General features: G+C 37.8%; 1 protein-coding gene across 4 annotated transcripts in view; it reads left to right on the top strand.

Annotated features, from left to right (window-relative positions):
• Positions 1-14,613, top strand: part of ntm (neurotrimin) — a 276,837-nt gene that overhangs the window by 236,659 nt on the left and 25,565 nt on the right. For all 4 annotated transcript variants that reach the window (XM_016673599.1, XM_007556486.2, XM_007556488.2 and 1 more), the window contains 2 exons: positions 276-508; positions 8,580-8,705. In XM_016673599.1, coding sequence (XP_016529085.1) covers positions 276-508; positions 8,580-8,705 — 359 coding nt within the window. The remainder of the gene's footprint in view (positions 1-275; positions 509-8,579; positions 8,706-14,613) is intronic.

The following is a 14,613-nucleotide window of genomic DNA, read 5'->3' as shown; positions in this document are numbered from 1 at the left end:
CCTGAGTGGGGGCGGGGGAACAAAAAAAAAATCCCGGCAAAATCTGACAAGGTTGGTTGTTTGTAGAAAAAAAACAAAAAATGAACTAAAGTGAATGAATGGAGAGCACAACTGTTCGCTACGTTTTGCTTTCAAGGCCCATAGATTAGGTTTTATTTAACTTTTGACATGATTGTACAAAGTAGATTAAGTCATTGTTCTGAGACTGACATGTAGACAGAGAAATTTCCGTCTGCTTTTTAATCTTTATTTTATTTGCTTGTTCTTTTTCGCAGGTGCGAACAGGGAGACGTTGTGACACACACAGCATGGCTGAACCGCTCCAGTATACTTTATGCCGGAGAAGACAAATGGTCAGTTGATCCCAGAGTGAGTCTGGTGACCCTTAACCAGGAGGAGTTTACCATTAAGATTGAGAATGTGGACATGACGGATGAAGGACAGTATGTGTGCGCAGTCCAGACAAGCAGTCGGCCGAGAACAACCTCAGTGCATGTTCTTGTCCAAGGTAAATGAACGTCTAAGGGCAATCTGGCTACTGTTGTGTGTGTGTGAATTAGCGAGAAGGCAGTAGATAAATAACATAAAACAGTCTTAAATATTTAGTGTTAAGAAGGTTCCAACAACTTGTGGCTATTTAATTGTGCTTGTTTTGGTTTATCTCTGAATTTGAAAGAAAACTGGAGCAGTTTCACTTGATTTACATATTTTCTAACGTGTAGGAAAGAATTAGGATTTATTATAAAATATGCTTTAATTGTGTTTTTATCCTTGTGATACTGGCGCCTGTCTGCCTTTCATTTATTAAGCTGTGGAAGGCACAAACTCTTCATAAAATAATGCTCCCACCTCACGTTCCTGGACCCGTTGAGAATGGTGCCAAGGATCTTTAATTTTTTTTTTTTTTTTAAATCCCAAAAATTTCATCAAGGGTGTGAAGTGCTGCAGAGAGAAATACCTTTAAAGATTTTTTATTTTTTTTAAAACCATAAATAAAGCCAAATAGTAATAATATGTGACCCAGACTGGCACAATTTCCTTGTTGATCTGTGTTGGAAAAAAAAAAAAAAAAAAAAAACAGCAAGAAAAATGAATTCAGAAAAATCAAATAAATTATGTATCCTTGTTTTTTTTTTTTGTTGTTGTTTTTTTTGTTGTGTTTCATTAGTTGGTAGACCTTGCCCTAAATCTACTCTACACTGTGAAATTACAGGAAGAGGGATTTTAACACCCAATACTGTCGACTTGGAACCAGAGAAACACATAAAAATAAGAGATCAAGAGGAGTTAAAAATACTTTTTTTTTATTACCAGTCGTTTTTACGTTTTTGCACACACTGTTAGCCACCAACAAAGATGTACGATTAGATGTACAGATAATAAATATACATATTGAAGTGGATCTGACAAACCTGAACCATTAACAGCTGCACTTATCTTGTGAATAATTCCCCACCTAATTTGTAAAATGCTCCACCATTAGTGCCAGACATGCATATTTTGTTCAAACATAGATCAGCATAGACAAAGAAGACGGATGGAAACTGATTTCTCAACAGTAATATTTGCCTCCCTTTTAATAAATGTCTTTTATTAAAAATCATGCAAACTCAGTTGGAAGTCGACAGGAAGAGCTCGTATAAATTACTATCTCCCCTCAAAGCCCTCAGTTGGTTGTGGCAGATGGGCTCTTGTACTAATCCAGATTCTACTGGAGGTCTCTTCCCGTTTAGGGGGAGTTTTTCCTCTCCACAGTCACTGCCTGCATGCTCGGCATGGGGGATTGCTGTACAAATCAACGACAGAGCAAAGTACATGCTCATCCGGGTGGAGTTAATACTGCGAGTCAGTGACTTAGACGGAAACCATTTTAAAACTTTTTTTGAATGATTAATTAAGCAAACTGCACTGTTTCATAACTAAGATCAATTGGAATGCATGTGTGCTTGAACTGAAATCATTTTTTTTGTAAAGCGCCTCGAGACGTTTGTTGTGAATTGACGTTCTGTAAATAAACCTGAACTGAACTGAGTTCAGGTTTCTGCCACTGACTGGGCATTTACCTATGACAGGATCTTAGGTGAAGTTTCGCCTCCTGTCTCTCCCTCATTATGATCAGCCTAGGGCTCTTTAGGCTCCTCAGGCTCCTCAGGCTCTTCAGGCTCTTCAGGCTCTTCAGGCTCCTCAGGCTCTTCAGGCTCCTCAGGCTCCTCAGGCTCTTCAGGCATCAGAAAAGCACAGCAGACAAAAGGCTCTGAGCAATTTTGATATTTTTAACCATTTTATGTTTTGGATTTTCTTTTCTGTTTTACTTTTGCTATGCTTTCCTCCTTATGTTATTGCTATAAGCGAGTTACTCTTCTTTGACAGTTGTTTAAAAAAAAAACATACATAAAAGTTAGTGGAAGCATGAATGCTTCATTTCCTGATCATAGCTGCTACTTTCTTTAGGTCTGACTGCCATAACTCATGTTTTCCAGCAGAAGGAAATAAGACACAGTTATTAGCGCGATGCTTACAAATTCAAGGCGCTTTAACATGATAAATCTGACTTTTGCAGTCAAAAGTCCTGACTGCGCCACGGCCGAATTTGTTTGCTCCACTTCATCGAGCTTGCTGCTGATGGACCTGGTGTTTGTGAGGAGTAGGACGGGGAGAGCGGCGGCTTATAGAGACTGTTTGCTCAGCCTGCCTTGTGGACTTCCCCGGCTGCCGTCTCTCTGCTCCGTTCACAGCGCCGCGGCTTCTGTCTGAGCCCGACCGTGATCCGTGGTCTTGATGGAATGAGACCGATGGAAGTCACTCGCTGTGTCAGTAGGACATTGTTGTCCGGTTTTCAACAAAACCGCCTGATAATTACTTGTTAATTGTCTGGTTGAAAAGCTGAAAGCTGGTGTCACCATGGAAACAGTTATTTGTTAGTTAAATAAAGAAACTGATTCAATAGTTAAATCATTAATTAAACATAATTTAAGCCGTCAAATTTGCTACTCAGGTCGCCCCTTACTAATGGTTTCTTCTCAAGCGGGTAGGTTGACTGTTCTGTAAAATTATGCTACAATCTGGAAAAAAAATACTTGTCAGTTATTGCAAGGGCACAATTTATTTTTTAAATTCTTATATTGTTCCTAAGAACTTTTCACTGGTGTATGATAAATTACGTTTTTGTCTTCTCGCACGGGCTTTCAGCTTGGACTTGGACATCATGCTTGGAGTTCAGTCCTCGCTCATTGTTGCTTTGGAAACGGCGAAAAGCAGGACAACAGCAAGCCCACCAGGTAGCTAAGAAAGTCTGAAAAGAGCAGCCATGATAAAAGATGGAGGGTCACTGCGCGTGTACTTGCAGGTGGTGCTGCTGTCTGCCTGAGCAACAATAGATTTGCCCATTTCTTTGACTATTTCATCCCCTGGGATTTATGGGAGCCATTTTATCTGTTCCATTTGTGCTGAAGGTTTTATAAAACAATAAAGTTGTATTTTCAGTAGATGGTTTCAGAATTAGCTTTTCACAGTTTTTCCTCATGACATGACCACAGGTCTAATATTAAATGTCAAATTTAAAACTTAGAGGTCCTAGTTATAGGCATTAGCAGTCAATTCTTGGAATTTGTCTACCGTTTCCAGCTTGTTATACAATATGAATGTAGGAAAGTCATAAGAATGCATAACTGTGCTGCATTATTTAAGAAATAGTAAGCAACAGTTTGCTGTCATATAGTTTTATCCCTTAGCTTTATACACTGTGCATGTTTGCTACATAAATCTTTACAGAATGCAGGCATATTAGGGAAATTTGTTGCAATTTTGATACAAAAGAAAAGAAAATTTCTTGATGTTTACATTAAACTGCGATACGATCAAGAATATCAGGTAATGTGCCCTAACTCTACGCCTGGGTGTTCATGATTCTTGTTATCTTGAACAGTACACAGTTGGTGTTTTATTAATTAATTAATTAATTAATTAATTAATTAATTAATTAATTAATTAATTAATTAATTTATTTATTTATTTTTGTCTGGAAATCTTGAAGACAATGTTGAGATCTAGTTTTTATGTTTGATGATTAGGCAGCAATGTCCCAAAACAAAAAATATTTTTTAACAAAAGCTTGTCTGCTTTCATAAAGTTTTCCCTGTAAATTGTAACATTTTTCTATAAACAAAAAGCACCCTTTGACTTTTTTAAATGGTAGCCATCCCAAAAGCATTTTTTATATCGATCGTCATGATTCATAATGCTGTGTAAAACGGTCAGCAGACAAAATCTAATTGAAATACATTAATTTGCAGCTTCCTTTCTCTGCATCTGCAGGCTCTTCCTCCTTGCCTGTGTGAGACTTCAGCTTAGATGGGCAAGATATGAACCTCTGTTGATATTGTTGCATTTAAGACAAAGAAAAACTTCATGTTGTTTTTTGGAATTCTAATCAGTTCACTGAACTGAGCCTCTGCCCTGATATTCCCTTTTAAATGTTGCTACATGTTATTATTCTTATTCTGCTTCCAGTTTCTGTTGAGATTAAACATTGAATCAACAATATGCTTCAGGTGCTCCACTCCCGGTGTCTGTCTTGAATTAATGCTGAGTCATCAATCAATCAAATCATTTTTTTTTTTATGGCACATTTCAGCAGCAAGGCATTGCGTTACATCATGAAAACACAAAAATATAAAGCTGTAGAAAAGACAGTCCACAGTGGAAACATTACATTTTGTCAACCGCCGTCGTTTCATATCAGATTGTTGATTAATGCTTCATTGATTATATTTCAAAAGCAACTCTAGTCAGGTGGGATTTTAGTCTAGATTTAAAGACAGTCAGTGTTTCAGCTGTTTTGCAGTTTTCCGGAAGTTTGTTCCAGATTTGAGGTAAATAGAAGCTGAATGTTTGGTTCTGGTTCTGGGGATGCAGAGCAGAACCAGAACCAGAAGACCTGAGCGGTTCTGGAAGGTTGACACGACAACAGCATATCTTTAATGTACTGTGGAGCTCAGTGTAGGGACTTTAAAACTTGTGTTATGTGCTCTAACTTTCTGGCTTTATTGAGAACCCGAGCAGCAGCGCTCTGGATCAGCTGCAGCTGGAGGATTCAATTTTTTTAGGCAGACCTGTAGAAACACTGTTGCTGTAATAAATGGATGAATTTCACTAGATTTTGCTGGGACATTAGTCCTCTAGTCCTGGAGATGTTCTTCACGTGGTAAAAGGCTGACTTTTTAACTGTCTTTATGTGGCTCTGTAGGTTCAGGTCAGAGTCCATCGCTACTCCCAGATTTCAGGCCTCACTCGGTTTTAGTTGTAATCCCTGAAGCTGTGTGCTGGACTCCAGATCGTTCCTCTTTAGGTCCAAAAATAATAACTTCAGTTTTGTTTCACAAATGCACCACCAGTTATTTGTTGGAAACAAATTCACCTTAGTAGTGTTGGTGGTAGGAAGTGCCAGTTATTAACATAGTGTTGTCTCAAAACAATATTTTAAGACATTGTGTGTCTTAAAACGTCTATGCAACTGTATGTTCAGTCAGAGATGTTTTGTGTCAACTGAATATACTGAAAAAATAGACTGAAATGAAACTGTGCCAACCCGTTTTCCCAATGTTGCACCTCACCCAGCAAAATGCATCTGTTCTGTTTCTATATATATATATATAAGAATAGTTATCCTTGTATCTAGTCTGGTATCTTCATCATCTTCATAATTGGGTGGCTAACAGGAAGTCAGTATAGTTTGGGACATTTATTTTAATCAATTGTCTTTTTGTGTGTTTGGGTGTAAAAAAAACAACCCTTCTTTCATTTCATGCACTCAACGTGAAGTGAGGCTTCAGTCGACAAAATCTCCTTCACACAGAGCAGATGATCAGATTTTCACAGAGATGCCCTTATGGTGCGAAGCTGTTCGTAGGTAATGAGCGCAAATACAGACGACGGTGCAACAGCAGATATTCTTGGTAAACCTACATTGTACTGAGGCCGTTCACTTTAAAGCTTTGAACAGACTGTTGAGTTCAGCATGGGTTTAACTTTCATCTCTGTAATTGTGATGGATTTGATAACCCTTATAAAAATACAGTGATATGAGATCAAACATTGTCAGATGCCAGAACAACGGACAATGAAAATCATGTGCTAATGTTATATAAGGTACTTTGTCAACAGAGTGGACATTAATCACAGTTGATTCCGTTTGACATAGATAAGTGTGTAGCTAAGGCCAAGTTGCTGTATTATGTAGTTACCTAGCAGACGGAGTGTGTAGATGTCACAGCGGTCTGATGCCGGCAATGGCTACTAACACACAGTCTCTTTCCACGTCGTGTTCAGTAGACCTCGCATGCTGACTGTAGTTCTTAAATCACCCTTTATTTACAATCTCGCTCCCAGGAAAACCCATTGGTCGAGTTTTTGGCACAACTAAATGTGTGTGTTCTCTTTCATCCATTGAAGTAGACTCAGGGTTTATCTGTCAAGATGTGTCTCTCCTAGATGAAGCCACTAAAGGAACTACTACTGCCATTAACGTCCTACTTCTCTGTGACATAGAAAGTACTCCTGGATCTGTTTCTTTTTTATGTGCATGTTCTGCGTTCTCAAATTCCTAGTCGGTAACAGCAGATTACTGTTGACTCTAAGCCTGGTTCTGCCTGGAAGTTTCCTTTCCGCCGTCACCACATGCAGGCTCAGGGAGTGAGGGATTGCAGTAAAGTCAACGGCACAAGGAGTCTGCTGTGTTTCCTTAGATGGAAAATGTTCTTTAGCCAATTTGAATCATAATTTGACTGCATTTTTGGATAACTAAGATCAAGTGGAACGCATGCAATTTTCATCCTCAAGCAAGAATGAATAAAATAAACAGAACGTGCAATTCAAAAGCGTTCAAGTTAATTAGCTTACACTTTCCTCTGGCTGCCTATCAGCATCTAAATACTGAAACATACTGTGAAATGTAAAGAATATACAGTTCAATTATGAATTAATGGAAGAACTGAGCATCGTTTGCTCCTGATTGGACCCACAAACTCTGGAGATAAGTCAGACAGAAAAAAATGTCATAAGGACAATCGGACATTTTCTTGGGAGTGTTTCTAAATCAAGTGAGAGATTTTTTCTTCCAAATGAAATAAAAAAAAAACATTGTTGTGAATTTTTGAGCAGAGGTCAAGAGAAACCTGAAGAGCTGAGGTTTCTCTTGACCTCTGCTCTTTTTTTTTATAAACAATAAAGACAATCAGTTTCAATGAACAAATGTCTTCTTGTGATGGACACATTTTTTTAAAGTAACTATGAATTAACTCTTTGCTGCAAAGAGAAAAAGATTAGGATTTTACTTCCATAGTTTGATGTTTGAGTATTTTAATTACTAAATATTTTTATTTAACTCGTTACTGGAATTCCTGAAGGAGTTAACTCATCCCAGTCTTTCTTGCTGTTTTACAAGTGAAAGCATCTAAGATTTGCATGAGGAGTAGAAATAACTAGGAAGACGTGGAGCTGGTTGTGAATTGCTGGTTTTATTTTAAATCGTTGTTATTTCACGTGGCAGTGTAATTGAACTGCTACCACACACCTGTAAAGTGCTGCTTGACGTGTTAAACTCCTCGCCAAAACAATCAAATGATTCAAGAGCTTTTAAGATCAACGGATGCCACATAAAAATCGAATTCTTTGCAAAAATCTGAGAACAGATTAAAACTCATGCAGTACAAAAGCAGAGCAATCTAAAATATCAACGACTGATAACACGTTATCAATAATATGATCAATAATGAGGGTATTTGCTAAACACATTTTCCTTTTTTTTTTTTTCTTTGTAGTAAAGATTTCAGATGGGAATCATCTATCAACAAAAAAAATCTCAAACAAGTAAAAGAGAGCAAGTTCACCTGGAATCACCTTAGAACTCAGAAGTGAACTGGTCCATTCCAGGGAATGTGTTTAACAGAACTGGTTCTGACCTGAATTACCAACAAGAGTTTTTATTACAGAAAGCAAATTGAATCTGAGAAACTTATTAACTACTGGTTGTTTTGGACTTTCGACCTCATCCAGGAATCAGATCTGGACCTTCGTAGGTTAAAAAAATAAAATAAAAAATCGGATTTTCTCAAGTTCATGGCAGCTGGATGAGATCCTGTCATGTAGAAAAACTTTGTTTAACATAGAATGGGAAAATAAAGGACACATGGTTGATTGCAGCAGAAGCTCCTTTAGAGTCTTCGTCCAGAAATGAGACGTCAAAGACACAATTATTCTAACAATAATACAAAAATGTGTGTACAAAAAATTGCTTATTGGATATTTTATATATACACTTCAACCAACAGAAATGCTAAACTGTTAATTTTTTCCCTCCTGCAAGGTGATAAGTTATTATAAAGTGATTCATTAATTTACCTTTTCACAGAAGACTCTTTACACCTTTAAGAGACTTTTCATTTGTAAACAAATCCAGATTTATATATATATATATATATATATATATATATATATATATATATATATATATAAAGTGTTATTTTTAGGTACATGAAACCTTTTACTAATAATTGCAACCTCTTTCTCTCTTTTTGACTTAGTGCCTCCAAAAATCATCAACTTTTCAAGGGACATTGTGGTGAACGAGGGATCTAACGTCACCCTGATGTGTCAGGCCAGCGGTAAACCGGAGCCGTCCATCAGCTGGAAATTGATCTCCAATTCAGGTAAGCCGTTGGTTTGCTCCTGCAGGGGAGACGTTCAGCCTGCTTCGCGTTTCAGTGCTTCACGTTGCTCCTGCCTCTCGCTCTGCCCCCACACGTTCCAGGTGTTTTCACATCAATCAGTGACTTTGTCTCACCCCTGGTGGATTTTGCGCTTCACTAACTTCCCATCATTACCTGTTCCAGATCATCATTATGCTGCAATCATTTACTGGGAAATAAATTGGCCCTGTTGTAATTGGACTAATTAATTAGTATAACTGAATGGACGTAAATATTTTATGAGCGGTTTGACTGATGGAACAAAGGAAGGAGGATTAAAACGGAGCAGGACGTCGCTTTTGGTGGCGCGCCGCGGACAAATCTGTTCTTTCTCGTTTTCATTCCACTTTCTATGTTTTTAAGTGTGTTTGCTTCTCTATTACTTTAGGAAGATTGGATTAAACTGAGACTCGGTCGCCAGCTCTGTAAGCTCGTGTAGCCTTGCGTGGCCTAATTAGAAAAAAACCCCCACATGCATTTATGTGCTTTTAGAGAACCCAAACTCTGTGGTGTCATTTGTGCCGTTCTTTATTTAAGCCACAATTTGTGCGTTGAGATGCTAACATGGTGTAAATGTGACTAACCTGCCTGGGAGGAGATAAGCAGCGAGAGGAGACGGTAATTATTTCTTTGGGGAATCAGAAACAGCGCGCCAGCTGTTTCCCCTGGAAATCAGAGCCAATTGTTTTCACACATAGATTTGGGTGTAATATAACGGTTGAGTGGATTGCTTCGCGAGGCTTATTTTATTATTTCTCTCTTTCCAAAATGACTAAAGCAGCACATTTATAGACCTAATGAAGTGGGAGACTGTTGTGGCGGACGCTGGGCAGACGAGGCACTTTACGTTCATAGCAGAGACCAACAATCCTCGTTTAGATTCCTATTTGTGTCTGTCTTTATGCAACAAATACAAGTCGAAAGAGGACATAGTGTAAACCGAACTGGCCGGTGTGTCGGAAAGCTAATGATTTCTCCTTTTCCCCCGTGATTTTCCTGCCAGCATTCTTGACAATTCCCAAAACGCTGCCATATTTCGAAGGAAACCTCAGACTTACAGACTGATGTTTACAGGCTTTAACAGGCAATTTGCATTTAAAACTGCCGCACAGATTGTTACAGCCTAAAGGCCCGAATATACCTCCGTGCATGTATGAATGCGACCGAGTAGGAGAGCACAGAGCATTCGTCTCTGTCTGTATGGCACAGTCACCTCCACAGTATCGGTACGGGTGATGAAATTTATGTCACGCAGGCTTTGCAGTTGAGTGGAATGAGAGGTGTGAAATAGGTTAAAGTGGAAAGAAAGAGGACTCCGATGCAGGACAAGGACAAATGCATTATTGCTTTTTATAATAGAACCGCATCAATAATTTATTGATGATCGGGATAGCTTGCTCCGTTTTTTTTTTTTTGTTTTTTTTTTCTGCAATTACATGGAATGACTTTAATTCGGTGAACTCATGATATGCTTTGCACGAGCTGAATCTGATTCTTTCATTTCAATAACTTGTTTTATCGGCAAACTGTCTGCCTTGCTACCTTTGCCTTAATTATGCTTTAATCAAATTCATGTCTTGTTTTCAAAGTAGAGCACATAAGATGATTTTTAGAAACTCTGTACATATAGGCTGTGAGTCAAACGGTGTAACCCAATGAGGTTATTGATTAAGAATCAAGAGATACAGTTATAAATGCCTCTTTCATCATATTTACCCAGATAATTAATATTAAAGCGACGGCTCTAACGCTGAAACAAGCTGAAAATTTCATGAATTCATTTAGGGGTGGGCAATATGGATTTAAAGTTTTATCACAACATTTTGCAGAACTTTGGTGACAATGATAAAAGTGACAGTTAGGACTATGAATGACTTCTTTTCACATAAAGAAACATCATTTGTATCACTAGATTGAACTCAGTCACTGTGTTTAATCACATGTTCAAATGTATTGACATGTACTGACTGACACTCTGAACAGTGAAGACAATCCCAACAATATGATCGGTTTAGATTTTATTTGAAACATTATTCATTGGAATTATTTTGATAACAATAAATCAAAATTCCTATCATAAGAAATGTATCACGATAAATGATAAATAATGGCTACTATTAACTGAACACTTATGGGTACTAACAGACCTTTGAAATTTAGTTTCTAAATTTCCTAAACTAAATAGAACCAAATATCTGACTATTTAGTTCAAATGGTTATGACAAAGAAAAGTAGTGAACCATTATGCAAAAAATATTCAGAGCAGGAATGCATCAAGAGCATTAAACATGCTTCAAAAACATGACAGGCTGTGAAGTTGAACAAAACGGTTTTTATTTCTATGTTTAGATCAACAAGTGTTTTTTATTTTTATTTTTATTTTTTCATTATTTGGATGTTTATTGTGTTTTTGTAAGACTCCAACCTGGTTCCAGGATTCTGACCACTATACATTCTTTGTCACCTTTTTATTTTTTATTTTTTTTACCAAAGGTTTTCATTTTTTAGTCTCTACACAGCAGATTCTTGCCCTTGGAATTAATGTACATACCTGCATTGTGTGCGAAGTTTTTTTTGGTTTTTTGTTTTTGCTCAACTATGACTCATCATATCAGCTCCTTTGTCAGCAGTCACACTGGAGGATTGACAGAGAAACGTAATAAGAAAAATAGAGAACAGCATAGCAGCATGTTGTAATTCTTGGAAGAGCCCAAATGTTTGTTTCAGTCTCCAGCGTCGTCTGTGTAACACCTCCAGCCCAGAGCCAGTCAGTGTGGAGCTACTCAGTGCGAGCACTCCTGTGTGTTTTAAGAGTGAATTAAAAAATAATGAGACACGTGGTGTGTATGTGTGTGTGTGTGTGTGTGTATGTGTGTGTGTGTGTGTGTGTGTTTGTCTGCGTGTTTGTGTGTGTGTTCTCCAATATCCAAAGGATTTCAGACTAGGAATGGTGCACTCAGAGGTGGTCATCACATTTGATACATGGTTGGCTTTAGGGCCTTGGGATGGATCAGAAGTGATTCCTGTTTCCCCTGCAGAGCACACAACCTGCACAGTTTCCAGCGGAGGTGGCCAAGTTATCACGCGCTGCAACAGGGCAGCCAGAACAAACATGCAGGGATTAGACACTCGGAGAGCTTGATTGAAAATAGTGGAATGTGGAGGTTATAGAAAGAGCCTTGGCTATGAACTTCAACAAGCCAGAAAGGCCAAACATTTCCATGTCGTACATATATGAAAATACTCCCTCCCCCCCCCTCTTCTTGCAGTTTAGTAAGAAGAGAAACTATAAAACATAGTTGAAACCAGATATTTGCATACGCAAAATGAAAATAAACATGTTGCATATTAAATCAGATTACATATTTACTGCTCCAGATCAGTTGGCAAAATTCTACAATAACACAAATTATTTCTAGAATTTCTTTACAGTTTTTTTTATTGTTGTTGTATTATTCTGCCTCAGGTGGCCTTTATTTGAAAGTGGGTAATGAGAGAGGGGGAAGACATGCGGCAAAGGTTATCAGGCCGGGACTTGAACCTGTGACATCCACGTCGAGGACTAAGGCTTGGATACAGAACTCTGTGAACAACCAGCTGGTTCAGCAGCAACCTTTTGTGTCTTCCTCTCCTTGTGAAGGCTGGCCATGACTGTCTTCTGGACATCTGTCCAAGCAGCAGTCTTCCCCATGATAGTGTCCTATACTGACCCAGAGTGAGAGACGGTTTAAGGGCTCAGAAACCTTTGCAGGTGTTTTCTGTTAGTTAGCTGACACAGTGCGATACCTTGAGTTCTGAGTTATGACTCTTTGCAGCACGTTCTAACACACACTGAATGTTGGGTTTTCATCACCTGTAACCCATAATCTTCAAAATGACAAGAAACAAGGCTTAGAATATTTCTCTCTATCCGTTACGACTCTATAATATATGAGTTTCACCTTTTTTAGATGATTGGCAAGAAATATTGCGCATGCATGCCCGATTCTGCATTTTTGAGACGTACTAGTAGTGCTTCCAAATAGATGGCGATATGAAAAGCAAAGTGCACCTGCCTCTACTTTCCTGGTATTTGAACAAAACAGACCGGCTTCAATACGATCCCCAAAATAGCTTGCAGTGAGCGATGCTCCACAATTATGAGTGAGTCAAATGTTGATCAGCTGAAATAGGGAATTGATCTGCCCAGAGAATAGCCTCATCAAGTTTTATGTCATTTTAAGCATGATCGCTTTGTTCCAGAACGATTTCGCCGTAGGAAATATGAATTGTGCAACAGCTCAACTGCTTGCCTGTAGTGAAGCAATTAGACTTAATACGGGCCATCTCAATAGGACATCACGACGTCTAGTTAGTTGACAACTTTCTTTTAAAACATTATTAAATGCCCAAAGGGAGTCTCAGAAGTAGATCTACATCACCACAAGGTTGTTTTTTTTTCTTTTATGAAAGACTGGTTTCTCTCAGGCTTAAGCTAACAGAAATAATGACAGTACATTTACTGTAAAAATAAAATAAAATAGAAAATAGTCTCTGAAAAATAACAAGCAATAGCTCGTACAGACTTGTAACAGAAGTCTGATCCAAATGCCTTTCGCTTCGATTCTCTAAGTGTTATAAATAAAACATTTAAACATGGAGAGTCACAAATATTTTCCTCTGGTTTTAGTGAAATATCTGCAGGACAGTAATGAGCGTATAAACCACATTACAGACGGCACATTCGCTTCCCGAATACACATTCGCTTCCCTCTTTGCATTAGTGGCTACAAAACATGGCCAAACAATGGGAGCTGCAATCATTTCTTCTTCTCTCTTTACATGAGAAAGAATTTTGGACTTCCATCCCGAAAAGCAGCAAGGAACGCTCTGGCAAACAGAGCTAAAATCAGTGGATGCTCTTATTTACAAAGCGTTAGCAGCAGAAGATGATAAAATGGAATTTATTGACATTCTCCTGGAGGCTTTTCAGAAACTCAAATACTGCTTTAATCTTCTTATGGACGTCTGGGGATATGTGCCCGCTTCTTTTTCTTCTTCTTCTGAGGGACAGTAAAAGATGGTTTAGATTCAAAATCCTCCAGCTTTCTTTCCCCATGTTGAGAAAAAGAAACGTTTGCGGGTCTTGTTGATAACTATGGAGGCTCTGAAGGGCAAGACGTTTTCTAGCAGTGACAAAAAAAAAAAAAAAAAGAAAAAAGATAATTAAACTGACCTTATAACTTTTTGGAAGATTTCGAGATAGTTCTCTTTTTAACCGAAGCAATCTGAGATGCTTTTTTTTTTTTAATTCATAAAAGTTTACCTTTTTTTTTCATGGCCCTGAAAATGAAGTTAAAAAAAAGTGTTTTGATTAATTAACTCTGATCAATTTTACCTTGTCTGTTTTTCTAAAATGCTTTTTTAAAATAAATGTTCAGCCCTGAAAAGCAATTAAGAAATGAAACAAATAAAAGGTTCATTTTTGTGTGTTATTTAGAGGGCATCCCATGAAGTGAAACACTTCACAGACATCTGAAATGGGATCAATTAAAAGTATTAAAAGTAAATAATAGAATGAAACACTTTGTAAATAAAGTGTAATAAAATAAATATCACATGCGGCAGAAAGATCTGCTTACTAAAAATCTGAGATTAAGGTTAACGAATTTTACAGATCAGCAATAAGTTACTTTTGCCGCCATGCTTGGTGCTGTGATAGTATTCCTTATACTTCTAAACAAACAGTTTAGTCAACGTTATATAAAGTATGAAGGAAAGTGTAGAATAGAAATGCTCAGTTATCATCTCTTAATAATGATATCATCTCGCATTAAAAGTTTCTGAAGAAATTTAAATGGGGCCTGCCAAAGTGTGCCTGTCGATTGGA

This window comes from Poecilia formosa, unplaced genomic scaffold (assembly GCF_000485575.1).
Source record: "Poecilia formosa unplaced genomic scaffold, Poecilia_formosa-5.1.2 Scaffold79, whole genome shotgun sequence".
NCBI lineage: Eukaryota > Metazoa > Chordata > Actinopteri > Cyprinodontiformes > Poeciliidae > Poecilia > Poecilia formosa.
This window is presented reverse-complemented; position numbering and strand designations above follow the sequence as displayed.